Source organism: Aethalodelphis obliquidens, unplaced genomic scaffold (genome assembly GCF_003676395.1).
Source record: "Aethalodelphis obliquidens isolate GAN/ISIS:26980383/991018 unplaced genomic scaffold, ASM367639v1 scaffold37, whole genome shotgun sequence".
In the NCBI taxonomy this organism is placed as follows: Eukaryota; Metazoa; Chordata; class Mammalia; order Artiodactyla; family Delphinidae; genus Aethalodelphis; species Aethalodelphis obliquidens.
In genome coordinates, this window is record NW_020837981.1 from 14374388 (window position 1) to 14388300 (window position 13913).

Here is a 13913-nt window from a genome sequence, read left to right on the forward strand (position 1 = left end):
GTGACGCTGCGAAGGGGCGGGGGCGAGCACGCGCCCGGAAGTCCCGGGGGAGGGGGTGTTACGTATATCCGGCGAGTAGGTGGCGGTACAGGGTGCTTCTGGGCTCTGTGCTCTGAGGGAGGGTCCAAGCCGCCCGCCGCTGCCGGAGGAGCCCCTTAGGCCGTGAGTCGGGGACCGCGGCGAAGGAGGGAGCCGGGGCCGGAGGGGCTGGGGTGGCCGGCGGAGAGGGTCGGGGCGGAGGCCGGCGCAGGCGGGATTTTGGGGGGGGAAGTGACACGCAGGCGGTTCTGTGGGGCCGCGGGACTCGTTCTGGGCGGGGACGGGCCGGCTTGGCCGGGTCTGCTCGGTCCCCTGCCGGCCTCTCGGGTATCGGGTCCATCAGCATTCCGCTCGGGGGTTTTGCAGCTGCTGGGCAGGATAACAGTTTTCCTGTCGGTACGGTGCGCTCTGGTTTACGAATCGGCTTCATATCCCCTGTCTCGGATGAGCTTCAGCCCTCGGTGGGGTGGATTGAAGTACTTGATGATTATCCTTTTTTATTTTATTTTATTTTTATTTTACAGATTCGGGGACTAAGGCTCGTTGAGGCACAGTGAATTGCCCAAGGCCCCGCAGATAGCAAGTGTGAGCGTTTGAACCAGATCTCCTGGCTCCTAGTCCAGGGCTCTCCCCACCCCCACTTCAGCTGTGTGTTATCATCTGCTGCTGTCCTGGGTCGAACCCCGTGTTTTCTTCTTCCACTTCCCCCTTTTTCCCCTCTCTCTTCAGTGCATGGAAAAAAATCTCTGTTAGTATTCTCCCTTGTTCTCGTCTTTTCTCCTTTACCGCGGTGCATCTGCTTAGGTTTTGACAGGGGGCTTTACAGCGTTTTGATGTTTACTCTGCAGCCAAACAGAGTTTCTTAGCTAAAAAACAGCGGCTTGCTACCCCCAGATCTGTCTGGGGGTTGCTCTGAGCATGAATAAGAAGTAATGAGTATGTATAAGAAGTGATGCATAGATTTTTTATTGGTTAATTGTCAGTCTAGTGCTCCTCCTTTTTATTTATTTGAATCAGTTAGTCCTGAAATTTGCAAATGTTAGTTTTAGGTACGTTGGCAGTGCTTTTGTTGGTAGTTAGAGCCCTTAGATTGTAGTCTAATTTGCCATAAGGTGCCATAAGGTGGTAAAGTGGATCAAGGATAGAAAAGGAATAAAATGCTAGTTATTAATATATCGTTCAGAAGTTGTGATGAGTTGTAAGGAAGAAAACAGCAGGTTATTATCTGTGTAGTTGGTGGTTTAAGGAAGCTTTATGTTTTTTTAAAGCATTTTTGTGATTTGCATTGGAATTTTATGTGATATTAACAGGAAGAGCTTTGGCTTTGGCATTAAAAGAGGAGGGTTTAAGTCCTGGCATTGTTACTTTTTCAGCTGAGCAGTCTTGGTTAAGCTAGCTAATCTAGGACCATCAGCATCCTCATCTTGTTAAATGAGGCTAAGGATTCCTACCTCATAGGGTTGGTGTGAGGCTGAAATGAGATATATGTGCAGGCACTGTATAAACTGAAAAATTACTCACGAGGGGGTACAAAGCCTAAGATCTCAAGGATGGAGGAGCCATCAGAGACATTTCCTTAACTTTGGGTAACAATACAGTGCAACTCTTTGGGTCCAGTAAGGGGTTTTATTATTTTTTAACATCACCTGAAGAGTTTCTTCAAGTACTTTCCGTAGATCATTTTGGAGGGAAGAATTATGGGACTTTTAAAGCAAGGATGTCAAGGGAAAATAAATTGGAAAGTCAAAGTAGTTCAGTTAACCGTGAAAAATTCCCTAAAATGGGCTGTTCCCCTTGTCACCTTGGGAGAATTTATCTAGTTGGGAATACTTCTAAAATGATGTAGTAAAACTTTACAAACTATCTAGAAAGTAATGACTGCAAACCAGTGTAATATAAATGAATATATAAGTGTTGGGTTTTAAAGTCGTAATCATTGGGAGTGACCTTAATGAGAGGTGCTCTCTAAAGGTGAGCCCTGCTTCTCCAAGTAGTAGACGGAGAAAATAGGGAAGGATGACTGGTTTGGTGGGATTGCAGAGGAGAGGCACATTGTTCTTTTACTTAACCTGCAGTGGAAACTTAAGCACAGGAACTTTGTAAGTATATTTAAGTCATTGGACTTCTTAAAGTAGAGACAAGGTTTCTGGACAAAACTATTATTTAACATACTAAATTTGGTTTTTCTGCCAAAATATATTTTGATGTTACTGAAGAGGGGAAAAAACCCTTATTTAGTATCCTTTTTTGGTTTTGGCCGCACGGCGCGGCATGCAGAATTTCCCTGAACAGGGATTGAACCCGTGCCCCTGCAGTGGAAGTACGGAGTCTTAACCACTGGACCACCGGGGAAATTCTAGGATCTTTCTATAAAAGCTTTTTCCTTCAGTCTCCATCCCACCCAAACTCCCAAGCTTCATTTGGCCCTTCTATGGTAAGAGCCATAGAAGATAAGCACTAAAGCAGTCCCTAAAGTTTACATGTGAGGCCACAGGCCTGATTTTAAAAAAACGCAGTAATTGGATGAAAAAGAAAATTAACACACACTGTCTCCATTTTTCAATTTCTTCTTCATCTAGCATTCTTTGAATGAAGAATATAGGTGGGTTTTTGTGGCTAACCCTTTTACAGTAAACTTCTGTTTACTTTTTTTTTTTTGTGTGTGTGTGTGTGGTACACGGGCCTCTCACTGTTGTGGCCTCTCCTGTTGCGGAGCACAGGCTCCAGACGCGCAGGCTCAGCGGCCATGGCTCACGGGCCCAGCTGCTTCGCGGCATGTGGGATCCTCCCAGACCGGGGCACGAACCCGCGTCCCCTGCGTCGGCAGGCGGACTCTCAACCACTGCGCCACCAGGGAAGCCCTGTTTACTTTTTTTTAAAAACAAAACTTCAGCAAATTTGTTTGATAACAGTTGGCCACCTTGTGTTCAGGTGTTCTTGCTGATGAAGAGGAGTGAAAATGGGGGATCATCCTTTTTTCTGCACCAAATCTGAGATACTGAGGCAGAAGTTCAGTGTGATCAGGACATGCTGACTCTGAGAAACCTTAACACCCACCATTAGCTCTAGATCCTACCCTCTTAACATTCAGAGGTCCTCTTGCTTATTCCCCAGTGTATGTAGACCTTTTAGGAGCTTCGGGTCATCTTCTGTTTTGTCTAGGCTTATGGGAAACAGTAGAAAAAGTGGTGTTAATATCAGTATTGAGGTATGTACTTGGCTAGGAACCTACCTCTATGCCCTGAATGAGTATTGTTATTTTAAGAAAGTCCATATTTGTAAAATGGGTTAGGTAGGTGTTGATTATTCACATTATGATCGGATTCTCTTATCTCTTCATGGCTCTCCATTATAGTGATATCATCTTTTTTTAAGTTGAGATACATATTATAAGAGGGATTAAACAAATATTAAGAAGAGATAGCATTGGTAAATGGAGCAGTGCAAATTGTGCCAGCCAGTAGGATTTTGGTGACCTTGTTTTTTAGAGTTGTTTGCAAGGATGGGTTAATATGCTTTTCATTCAGGTTAATATGCCTTTATTCTTATTTTCTACTTAGTGCATCATTGTGACATTTTGATCCAGATTATTGATGGGGCTGATTTCCTAGAAGTTTTGCTAACTGGTAGACAGCAGTGGTGTATCTAGGGAATGCGAATGAGCAGCTGCCTGGAGGAGTGAATCACACAGCAAAAGAGGAAAGTATCTTTAACTCCTAGTGTTCTGAGTATCATAGATTGGAAACGTAGAAAACCAGAAGTTTGTGCAGATCTGAGGACCCCAGAGACTTCCCTCCAGAGTGCACAATCCTTTGTTTTCTTATGCCCCAAAACATGGGACTGTAAACATGCATCAGGGCCAGTGAATGAGAGTTAACTTCTCCGAAATATACTAGCATTCAGAAAGCTAATGTTTGCTGCTTTCCTATTTTATACAGGTAGTAAGCATTAATAATGTCTTTCATCTTTGAGTGGCTCTACAATGGCTTCAGCAGTGTGCTCCAGTTCCTAGGTAAAGCCATTTCCTTGAAATATATCATAGGTTTCAAACTATGTGTATTTCCTGTAACCATTTAAATGTTGATACAAGTAGGCTTTGGTGTGTAGAGAGAAAATTATGTTAACTTTTGTTTTTTTCTTTTTTAGGACTCTACAAGAAATCTGGAAAACTTGTATTCTTGGGTTTAGACAATGCAGGCAAAACCACTCTTCTACACATGCTCAAAGATGACAGATTGGGCCAACATGTTCCAACATTACATCCGAGTAGGTTTGAAAATACCCGGTGACCTTTTGATATTTGAGGGTCAGTGTCAGGGCTGTAGGATGAATCCCAAGTTGATTCAGTTCTGTTATTAACTGAAGCCCCAAAAGACAGCTTACTTGAAAAAAAATTCCTTATAGTATACACTCAGGTCAAATACCCATAAATCTAAACCTCTGGAACTTTGTCACTATCTGTTCTCACTAGTCCTGCAATGGGACACATCTCCCATATCTACTTCTAAGGAGCAGCAAACACCTTGGAGGAAAAGAGACTTGTTGGCTTTTTAGAATTATTTAAGAGTGTTTTCACCGTTGTATCCTTTTCTTTACATAGTGAAAGCTTCATTAGGTTTTGCATTTGTATTGGATTAGAATACTGGTAGTTGGGCCTTGTTGGATGGAGAAGTTTATTTTCTTCCTTTATTTTTCAGCATCAGAAGAGCTGACAATTGCTGGAATGACTTTTACAACTTTTGATCTTGGTGGGCATGAACAAGGTAAGAGATGGTTCAGTGGAAGGGTAGTTGACTTCTGGTTCATTTTGTTCCCCTTTTTTAAAGCAGTGTGTCATATATACCTTTTAAATTGCTTGAGATCTTACTTAATGAAGTTGTTTTATTCACTTATTTTTAAGTAATTTCAAACTTGCCAAAAAGTTGCATAAATAATACAGAGAACTCCCCTCCTTTATAACTTTTGCCCAAATTTATTAGTCTCCCTCTCTGTGTAAAACATGTTAATATTTATTTTTCTTGACCCTTTTGTGAGTTCATCATGTTCTTTTACTCCTTAAATACTTTAATGCACGTTTCCTAATAACAGGAATATTCCCTTATATAATCATAATAATTATCAGACCCAGGAAGCTTTATTTGTCTACTCTATAGTGTATATTCCCTTTTTTTGTCATTTGTTCTAATAATCTCCTTTATAGCATTTTTCCTCTTATGCAAGATCCATTACAGTATCACATATTGAATTTAATCATGTCTTTCTTGTATCTGTTATTCAATGGAGTTAAAGTATGTAGGAAATTAAGTTATTTGTAAGTAATTTTAAATTTGTCAAAAGTTGCAAAAATAATACAGTGACTATTTGTGACCACCGTGATCTGAATTGATTTTTTGTATACTCTCCCCATTTTGGGCCGTTGGTGGAACATTTTCTTCTGCCTTCTTGCTCTCCATTTGGTTCCCAGTTCTTGTCAGGTGTTTTGGAGATATGCAGAATGGGGCATCTTTATCCGATCAATGCCCACTTTACATTTGGCAAGACTCTAGGCTTAGGAGTAAAACATTTAAGATGTGGGAATAAATATTCTGGGAAGGTAGAAGAAAGAACCTATTGAGATTCTGTCAGGTTTACTCATTTGTTATTAAATTGAGTTGAGATGTCTCCTTTTGGAGCATTATGTTATTAGGTTGAATCTAATACAGTTTTTTTTTAAAGTGTAGTTTAAAAAAAGTAGAATATTGGTAATTGTAAATGTAAAGTCAGATAATTTTAGCTAGAAGGCTGAGAAGAGATCCAAATAATTTTATAGTCAGTGATTTCATTAACGTATAATTACATTTATTTTATTCATTTATTATTTATATCCTACAAAATCATTTATGTAGTATGAGCACCATCACATAAAATACCTATACAGAAGAAAGATTGAAAGAAAGTACACAGAAACATTAGCAGTGGCTGTGTATTGATGGAGGATTATAGATTATCTTGTTTCCTTTTTTTCTTTAATGAGCTTGTATTATTTCCATTTGGGTAGGGATGGGTGTATGGTCTCTTTTCTGCTTCTTTCAAAAGTATTTGTAACTGCTTACAAATTTAAATTCAGAGATAACACGGTTATAAGCTGAACTGAGACCATCTGGAGAATGCAGAAGGAGTAGGTGTTTTTAGACACCTGAACTGGGAATTGTGTATTATTTGGTGTGATAAATTTAGCTTTCAGGTTTTGATAGAGAAGGGAAATGTGTTTTTGTACAGATGGTCCCCAACTTAATGATGGTTCGACTTAAGATTTTTTGACTTTATCGTGATGCAAAAGTGATACGTATTCAGTAGAAACTGTACTTCAGATTTTGAATTTTGATCTTTTTCCAGGCTAGCCACGTATGGTATTGTACCATACATAGTCTCTCATCATGCTGGGCAGTTCCCAGTCAGCCATGTGATCCTGAGGGTAAACAACTGATATACTTACAACCATTCTGCACCAATGCAACCATTCTCTTTTCCACTTTCAGTACAATGTTCAATAAATTACATGAGAGATTCAACACATTATAAAATAGGTTTTGTGTTTGATGATTTTGCCCAACTGTAGGCTGATGTAAGTGTTCTGAGCACTTTTAAGGTAGGCTGGGCTAAGCTCTGTTTGGTAGGTGTATTAAATGCATTTTCAACTTATGAGATTTTCAATTTACGATCGATTTATCGGGACATAACCCCATTGTTAGTCAAGAAAAATCTGTACATAGTTCTGTTTTGTTTGAGGAAAATTTACTTAACAGAAACACTTTTTCATGATAACCTAGCCACCATTTTACACAAATTACTAAAATGCTATACATTTGGAGGTTTCCTTTTTTTTGGTATAACTTAAAAATTTTAACTTATGCAAGTAGTCCAGGATCAATGTCACAAATTCAGTATACAATCAGTATTCAAATATGGGAGGTAAAAGTGAAATTCCCCAACCTCCCCTTCCCAGTCCCACTCTTCAGAGGTAACCATTGTTAAATGTTTGATGATTTTAGACACCGAGAGATGCTTCCTTAATCATCCCATTGAAAGGACCAGAAACGAATGGCTTAGAAATTATAATACAATTAAAGCATTACTTCCCAGACCATTATCATTTCATGTCATAAACAAAAAAATAAAATTTATAGGGCACACTGGGTTAAATAAGGAAACTGAGGTAATTGGCCTGGGAACTTCAACCACCTGTCAAGCCTAGTCTCCCTATGGGCTGTGTGGATGAATGTGTCAGTACGCTTACACATTGGTTACTTAGGAACACATTGGTTACCTGGGACGAAAGTTACATTGAAAAGTAATTTGCATCCTGATATTTTAACTCAGAGGTTGCAAACTAAAATGGCTCCAGGGGTGAGGTAGGTCATTTAAGTGAGTGAAATTGGGAGTAAGTAGGGAGTGGTGGTAACTTTTTCAGACTGAAGAACTGAGACCTCATCTAAAGGGGTAGCCACCACTCAGTTCCAGCTGATTATTATCCATCCGGCATGTGGATAGATAGGCATGGGATTGCCAGATGTTGCACTTTTTCAGAAAGTCAGGCAGAAAACCCTGATTTTCAGATTTTAAAAAATCAGATTCAGTTCATGGACCATCAGTTTATATCCTCTGTTCTGACTTAATATTGGCTAGGGTTTGGAGAATCTATACAGAGTCTAATGCTATTGAAACCTGGCCAGGATTTGTCTACTTTATAGACCATTAGGTTATTCATTTTCAGTACATACGTTTTTAAATTGATGTAACTGCAAACTTTGTCTTTTAGCCCGTCGAGTTTGGAAAAATTATCTCCCCGCAATTAATGGGATTGTCTTTCTGGTGGACTGTGCAGATCATCCTCGACTCATGGAATCCAAAGTTGAGCTTAATGTATGTTTATATTTTTTCCTTTCTTGGCCTCTGTTTAAGAAATACAGCTCAGTAGTGCTAATACTTAATCATTCCAGTTAACATTTGGTAAAAGTCCTAGTTGCAGGAAGAAAGTGTTTTAAAATCTAAGACATTGCTTTTCGATGTTCTGAGGAAACTTGGCTTGAACACGAGTAAATTAACTTTGCTTATATCTATCATAGGGTGACTCTTTGTGCAGTTTGCTCAGGACACTCCTCAGTTAATGCCTGTTTTCCCAGCATAATTAACGTCTTTCCCTTTCACATAGCACATATGTTCACTGTTTATGAAGTGTTGGCATAGTGAAACCTTAAAGGAGATATTAGTGTTCTTTGCGTTTTTGAATCTGTGTTCTCAGGTTGTGCCTGCCCACTCTTGCACTGAGTGACTTGTCAGACCTTAATAGTCTGTTCTGTCTTCAGTTTCAGTCACGTGCAGTGTTTGATACTAACTAGGACTCACCTCAAGTTTCTTCCTTTCTCAACATTGCATTTTCTTGGCTTGATAATTTCTGTAATGTTGCCTTTGTAATGCCTACTGTGTTACCCGGTGCCTTAGTCTTTCTCTTTGATTTACAACTCTCTCTCTGCATTTTTGTTCCTGGCAATTTGAACCTCAGGTTTAAGTATGTTTGTTGAATCTGAAGCTCTAGTCTCATGGAGAATCGCCTACAGGGCAGTCCTTCCCTTACTTGACCCCTTGGCACTGGTCATTCTCTCTCTAAATTCCCCTTTACATTCTTGGTTTTGGTGCTTTCTCTCTGGCTGATACTTCTCAGACTCTTTCACAAGCACCCATTCCCCTGCTTAGCCCTTAAATCTTGGTGCTTTCCCAGGCTGGTCCAGGCTTCTCCCATTCCTTCATCTGCAACCCACATGCCAGTGACTCCCAGATGGATTTCTCTTGTTTAAACCTCTCTTGTGCTGCAGCCTCATACATAATGCTACTTATTAGAAACTCTACCTACCATTTCTGTTCTCCCAGAATGGAACTGTTCATTTTCCCTCATCTACGTGGACATGCAGTGAATTACTGTAGATTCCACCACCACCCTGCCATATACTAATGCTGGAAGGAACTTACTCAGACTTGTCTTTGCCCTACTTAATATTCTTGAATAGGTCTCTTACCACTTTGGTGATAAAATCCACAGATCTTTTGCTTAGCACATAAGATCTTTCATGATCTTTCCTCGTTTATTTCTTCAGCTTTTCTCTCTATTGCCTACCTTGATCTACATTCCAAACTTAGATAACAACTTGTTTTCCCTTGCGTATGCAGAAGTAACTGTCTCTGCCTGGTTTTCTCACCTGACCCTTACCCCATTTTGCTGGTAAATTTCTAAATGTCCTTTTAAGAGATTTCAGAGTTCAGGTATGACTGCTTCTGGGAAGCCTTCTCTGACCTCTCAGACTGTTAAACTCTCCATCTTATCAGTGTCTGTTGTCTTTGCTGATTTTCTTTTAGGACTCTCCCATCAGACTGTGAACTTAGATGGTAGGGACCTTGTCTTATTTCTTTGTGAAACCCCTGTACCTAGTAAAGCCTCGGGCACATAATACGCACTTTGTTAGTATTTAATGAATGAATGACATTCTTACTCTGATTTTGTATAACGTTTCCTGGAACTTGAGATGTTCAAAGTAGGTTTCTCTTCAACTCTGCTCTTCTTTCCTAGCTTTTCCTGTCAGTGAAATAGATTCCCAGGCTTGAAATCTCTGCCAGCTTCGACTCCTGTGTTATCTGTCTTATCATTTAGATATCAGTCTCTTCACTTTTTTCTCCAGAATGCCTGCTGCACTATTCATTACATGCTGCTAGCTTAGGTTAGATCATCATCCCTTACCTGAGCACCACAGGTAGATACTATTTGCAAATTCATTGTACTAAAAGTGTAGATTCTATCTAATAATTTCTGGATTGGGGGTCTTTGGGATCTATTGTAGCTGACTTCTCAGACTGGCACTATAATGCTTGTCATCCCTTCCCAACCCATTTACTCTGTCAACACATGTCACCATAAATGCTTTAATCCAGCCAGGTGATACTCCATGTGGCTTCCTGAATTCTTTTCCTGCCGTAAAGCCATTGCTTATATTCTTCCTTCTTTGGATTCTGCCTGTCCACACGCTGCCCCTCCTTCAGAGTCCAGTTTAGTTTCCACATCTTCACTAAGACTTTCCTCAAGCCCACATTGCCATTTTATTTTCCTGAATGTCTTTTAATATTTATATTCTCTTCCTATTCATTGCAACACTTAATCATCCACTTGCCTTGCTTTGCTGACAGATGAATATAGAGTGAGGATTTCTTGAGCCAGGGATATGTCTTACCTTTCCTTTTTTTTAAAATTTTATTTATTTATTTATGGCTGTGTTGGGTCTTCGTTTCTGTGCGAGGGCTTTCTCTAGTTGCGGCAAGCAGGGGCCACTCTTCATCGCAGTGCGCGGGCCTCTCACTATCGCAGCCTCTCTCGTTGCGGAGCACAGGCTCTAGATGCGCAGGCTCAGTAGTTGTGGCTCACAGACCCAGTTGCTCCGTGGCATGTGGGATCTTCCCAGACCAGGGCTCGAACCCGTGTCCCCTGCATTGGCAGGCAAATTCTCAACCACTGTGCCACCAGGGAAGCCCCTTACCTTTCCTTTTGTCTTCCTCTCAGTGTCGGAGATAGTGCTTTGTGCACATGGGACATCTAGTGTATATCTGGGGACTCTGGTAGTCATCTTTGAGGCTCTGTAGCCAGAGCTTTGTTCTTCTAGGACAGTGCTCAGGGGAGAGCTGAGGATGGCTTGTGGCTGAGTGATTTAGCTCAGAGTTAAGGTTGGGCAGTTTTGCTGCCTTGCAAATAGACACAGCTTTACATTATAATTGTTTTGAAGCTGTTAGGGGATTTCTAACTAATGTCAAGGTAATTTTTAGGGGCTATAATGTCAAGATTAACTTTTAGTTAATCACTCAGGTATAAATATGGTCAGATTTTCACTTTACATTTGATACCTTATAGACAAGTGAAAGTCAAAGTTGTTTTCATTATTTGGTGGGCTTTTATAGATTCCTCACTCAACCCATTTTTTATCTTGTCTTTAGGCTTTAATGACTGATGAAACAATATCCAACGTGCCAATCCTCATCTTGGGTAACAAAATTGACAGAACAGATGCAATCAGTGAAGAAAAACTGCGTGAGATATTTGGGCTTTATGGACAGACCACAGGAAAGGCAAGAGAAGAATCTTCAGGGGACATATTATAAAGGAAATTCACAGCTTGTGAAACATTCATGTTGTGCTATCTAGATTTTACTTGTCTTTCAAAAGTAACTGGGCTTAGTATTTGTTTAACTAGAGGTGATTTTAGACTCTCTCAAGGCAGGAGCATGTTCTTTTTTTAACTGTTTTCTAATGAGAGTTTCCTCGGGTATATAAGGATGAAGGAAATGGTAGAAAAAGCAAACTTGTCATTTTAAGAATTTTCTGTCTTTCAAATCCAGTTCTGAGAAATCAATTTTGAAAGCCCCCCTTAGCCAGAAATTTTTTTCCACTGGAAATTTCAGATTATGAGGAGTGATCATTTATATCACTTTCCAAGCATTGAAATCAGAGCACTGGGTTATCCTCAGTGCTCCTTGCTGAAAGAGGTAGGACTGTTACCTCTACTTTGAAGATGAGGAAACTCTGAGAGTTATTGGATCAGGTCTACACAGCAAGTCAGTGATGGAATCAGGAATAGAACCCAAGTCTTCCAGGTCAGTAGGTTATGCTGTTTCCAGTAGGAAGGAGAACGCTGTTGCAGAAAAGTATGCTTGGGAGAGAAAAATCTAGAACAGCCATAATTACAGGAAGCCTGGTCTTTTGGGCTTGGGGTTTTGGCATATTTAATTTTTTTAAATGTCCTTTTCTGGGATCTTTAACTTCCTGACTTTTTTGCATGGCTCCTTAGTCTTGCTTCTTCTTGGTTATCTAGTTCTTTCTAGAAATGCTTCCTTTAATTAATTAAGTTTTCCCTCTTACAGGCACATGAATTTTTAATTTTCTTAATGTAACCTGTCATTAGTATATATTTCTGAATGCTTGTGTTAATGAGGATGTCCTTATGTCTAAGGAGTCCTGGATTTCTTTTGTCCATGAAAGAGCCTGCTGGTTCTGTGGGTCCCAGTGGCCTTTTTCTTGGTTTGCTGCCATAGCTTTCCAGATGCATGTTGGTGTGTTCAAAGCAAAGGCTCTTCACAATGAGCGGGAGAACCTGGTAATAGGACTGGGCTGCTTATCTGTCCTGAAAGCACAAACCCCAATGGCCTTGACCACATTTCTGTAATTAATCCCTACTCAGATATGCTTTTGAGGGAAAGAGAAAGTGATTTTTGTTGTCACCCTTTCAAGCTTTTCCACCTGGAGACGCTAACGGACCTTTCTTGATTTTGCCTCCCCTAGGGGAATGTGACCCTGAAGGAGCTGAATGCCCGCCCTATGGAAGTGTTCATGTGCAGTGTGCTCAAGAGGCAAGGCTATGGCGAGGGCTTCCGTTGGCTCTCCCAGTATATTGACTGATGTTTGGACAGTGAAAATAAAAGAGTGTTACTTCTCTGGACTGATCCTATTCACAGCTTCCTCATGAACTTTTCTAATAGAACAAGGAAAGCTCTCCAACCATGTCTGGCGTTGAGAAGCCAAGAGTCTCTGTCAGCTCTCTCATCGCCCAGTGGTGACATGTGCTCTTCTCCACACTGTTGGGAGGTAACGCTGCCCCACGTGCTGGTGCAGGTCAGCACCCCGGGACTTGGAAGTGGCAGGATTTGCCAGGTAGAGCTGTGTGCCATCATGGAGCACCTGGAAAGAAAAACACGTCTCACCACTGTGGTTGATTTCAAAAGAAAGTGATTCTATTTTTTAAAGAAAGTGTTATTAGTGTAATTGGTGACCCTCCTAATAACTTTTTGAGTTCACAATTTACTTGGTCCAGAGTTTGCTTTTTTTTTTTTTAACTAGTGAATGGCATTTAGATACTTCATAAAATTATGCACAGATACACGTTGGAGGCCAGAGCTCAGTCAAATGAACAGCAGGCTGGTGAGAGAGGCTCCCCTCTCACTAACTGCCTTGTAGTAGGTGGCACCACCTTGTGCACAGAGCACTAGGAAAGGGCAGAACCCCGGCCGTGCAGTTAAGGCCAGTTCCCACAGTCTCAGGCTACCGTCATTCCTCATCCCAGCATGCATAGCAGATTGTTCACTGCGGAGGAGTTAATTGTAGAGTGGGTTGTTATTATTTTTACTCATAAAGTTACAAATTTTAGCCAGTCTTTACTTTTATGTAGTTGTGAAATTTCATTTCCCTCTGTAGCACCTTTTTCATTTTCAGTCGTAAAAGTGACTTTTGCCTCATGAAAGACTTGAGAACACATCCCTTGTTGTCACACACTGCAGGTGTGTCTCAGCCATTTTTGCAGATTCTAGGGGAAATTTTTCTGAATAGGAGAGTCACACAGGATGAAGTTAACAGCTTAAGGGCTCTTAATTCTGTGAGTTGAGAACTTAAAAATCTGGTATTGTAGCATTTGTTTGAATCTAGGAAAGATTCATTCATTGGGCTTTAAAATTTCCACTTGCAGAATTTGGTTTCTTTATTGGACTCTTCATGAGCTCTATTTTTTTAAATTGGTTATCAACTTATTTTTGATGTTAAAGGTTAACATCTGTAGCTTTTCCAGATTTTTTGGGGGGGGGTGGGGGGGTGTTAGGAAATTGCCTTTCTCCAGTCCAGAAATAATCTGGGGAAACTCTAAGCCAAGAACTTTGTGTTGAGCTGTTCTTTTGGGCCAGCATCACTTGTCAGTAAGCACCTGGTATAAAAGCCTCAGCATCCCCAGTAGTGTGATGAGGATTATTTTTATAGCATTCCATTTTCCTAATGCCACGTGTGAAATTGGATTATCATGATCCTAACCAATATTTTA

General features: G+C 40.6%; 1 protein-coding gene across 6 annotated transcripts; it reads left to right on the forward strand.

Annotated features, from left to right (window-relative positions):
* The first annotated feature begins 46 nt into the window (after window positions 1-46).
* SAR1A (secretion associated Ras related GTPase 1A) lies at window positions 47-12903 on the forward strand. 6 transcript variants are annotated; one of them, XM_027130014.1, is made up of 9 exons: window positions 68-162; window positions 564-624; window positions 3600-3738; window positions 3978-4051; window positions 4186-4305; window positions 4737-4802; window positions 7838-7941; window positions 11050-11181; window positions 12392-12599. In XM_027130014.1, exons 4-9 carry the CDS (start codon window positions 3994-3996, stop codon window positions 12506-12508), a joined length of 597 nt encoding a protein of 198 aa, XP_026985815.1. In that variant the 5' UTR covers window positions 68-162; window positions 564-624; window positions 3600-3738; window positions 3978-3993; the 3' UTR covers window positions 12509-12599. The 6 variants fall into 6 exon arrangements, with proteins under 6 accessions (XP_026985819.1, XP_026985818.1, XP_026985815.1 ...); XM_027130017.1 differs by lacking the exon at window positions 564-624 and having other exon boundaries at window positions 64-162; XM_027130015.1 differs by lacking the exon at window positions 3600-3738.
* The last annotated feature ends 1010 nt before the right edge of the window (window positions 12904-13913 follow it).

Bases quoted from the DNA above. Each gene is read 5' to 3' on its own strand.
- SAR1A (XM_027130018.1), top strand. From the start codon at position 3,994: ATGTCTTTCATCTTTGAGTGGCTCTACAATGGCTTCAGCAGTGTGCTC. The intron at 4,306-4,736 runs GTAGGTTTGAAA...TTTATTTTTCAG, and splicing joins TGTTCCAACATTACATCCGA to CATCAGAAGAGCTGACAATT. The intron at 7,942-11,049 runs GTATGTTTATAT...TCTTGTCTTTAG, and splicing joins AATCCAAAGTTGAGCTTAAT to GCTTTAATGACTGATGAAAC.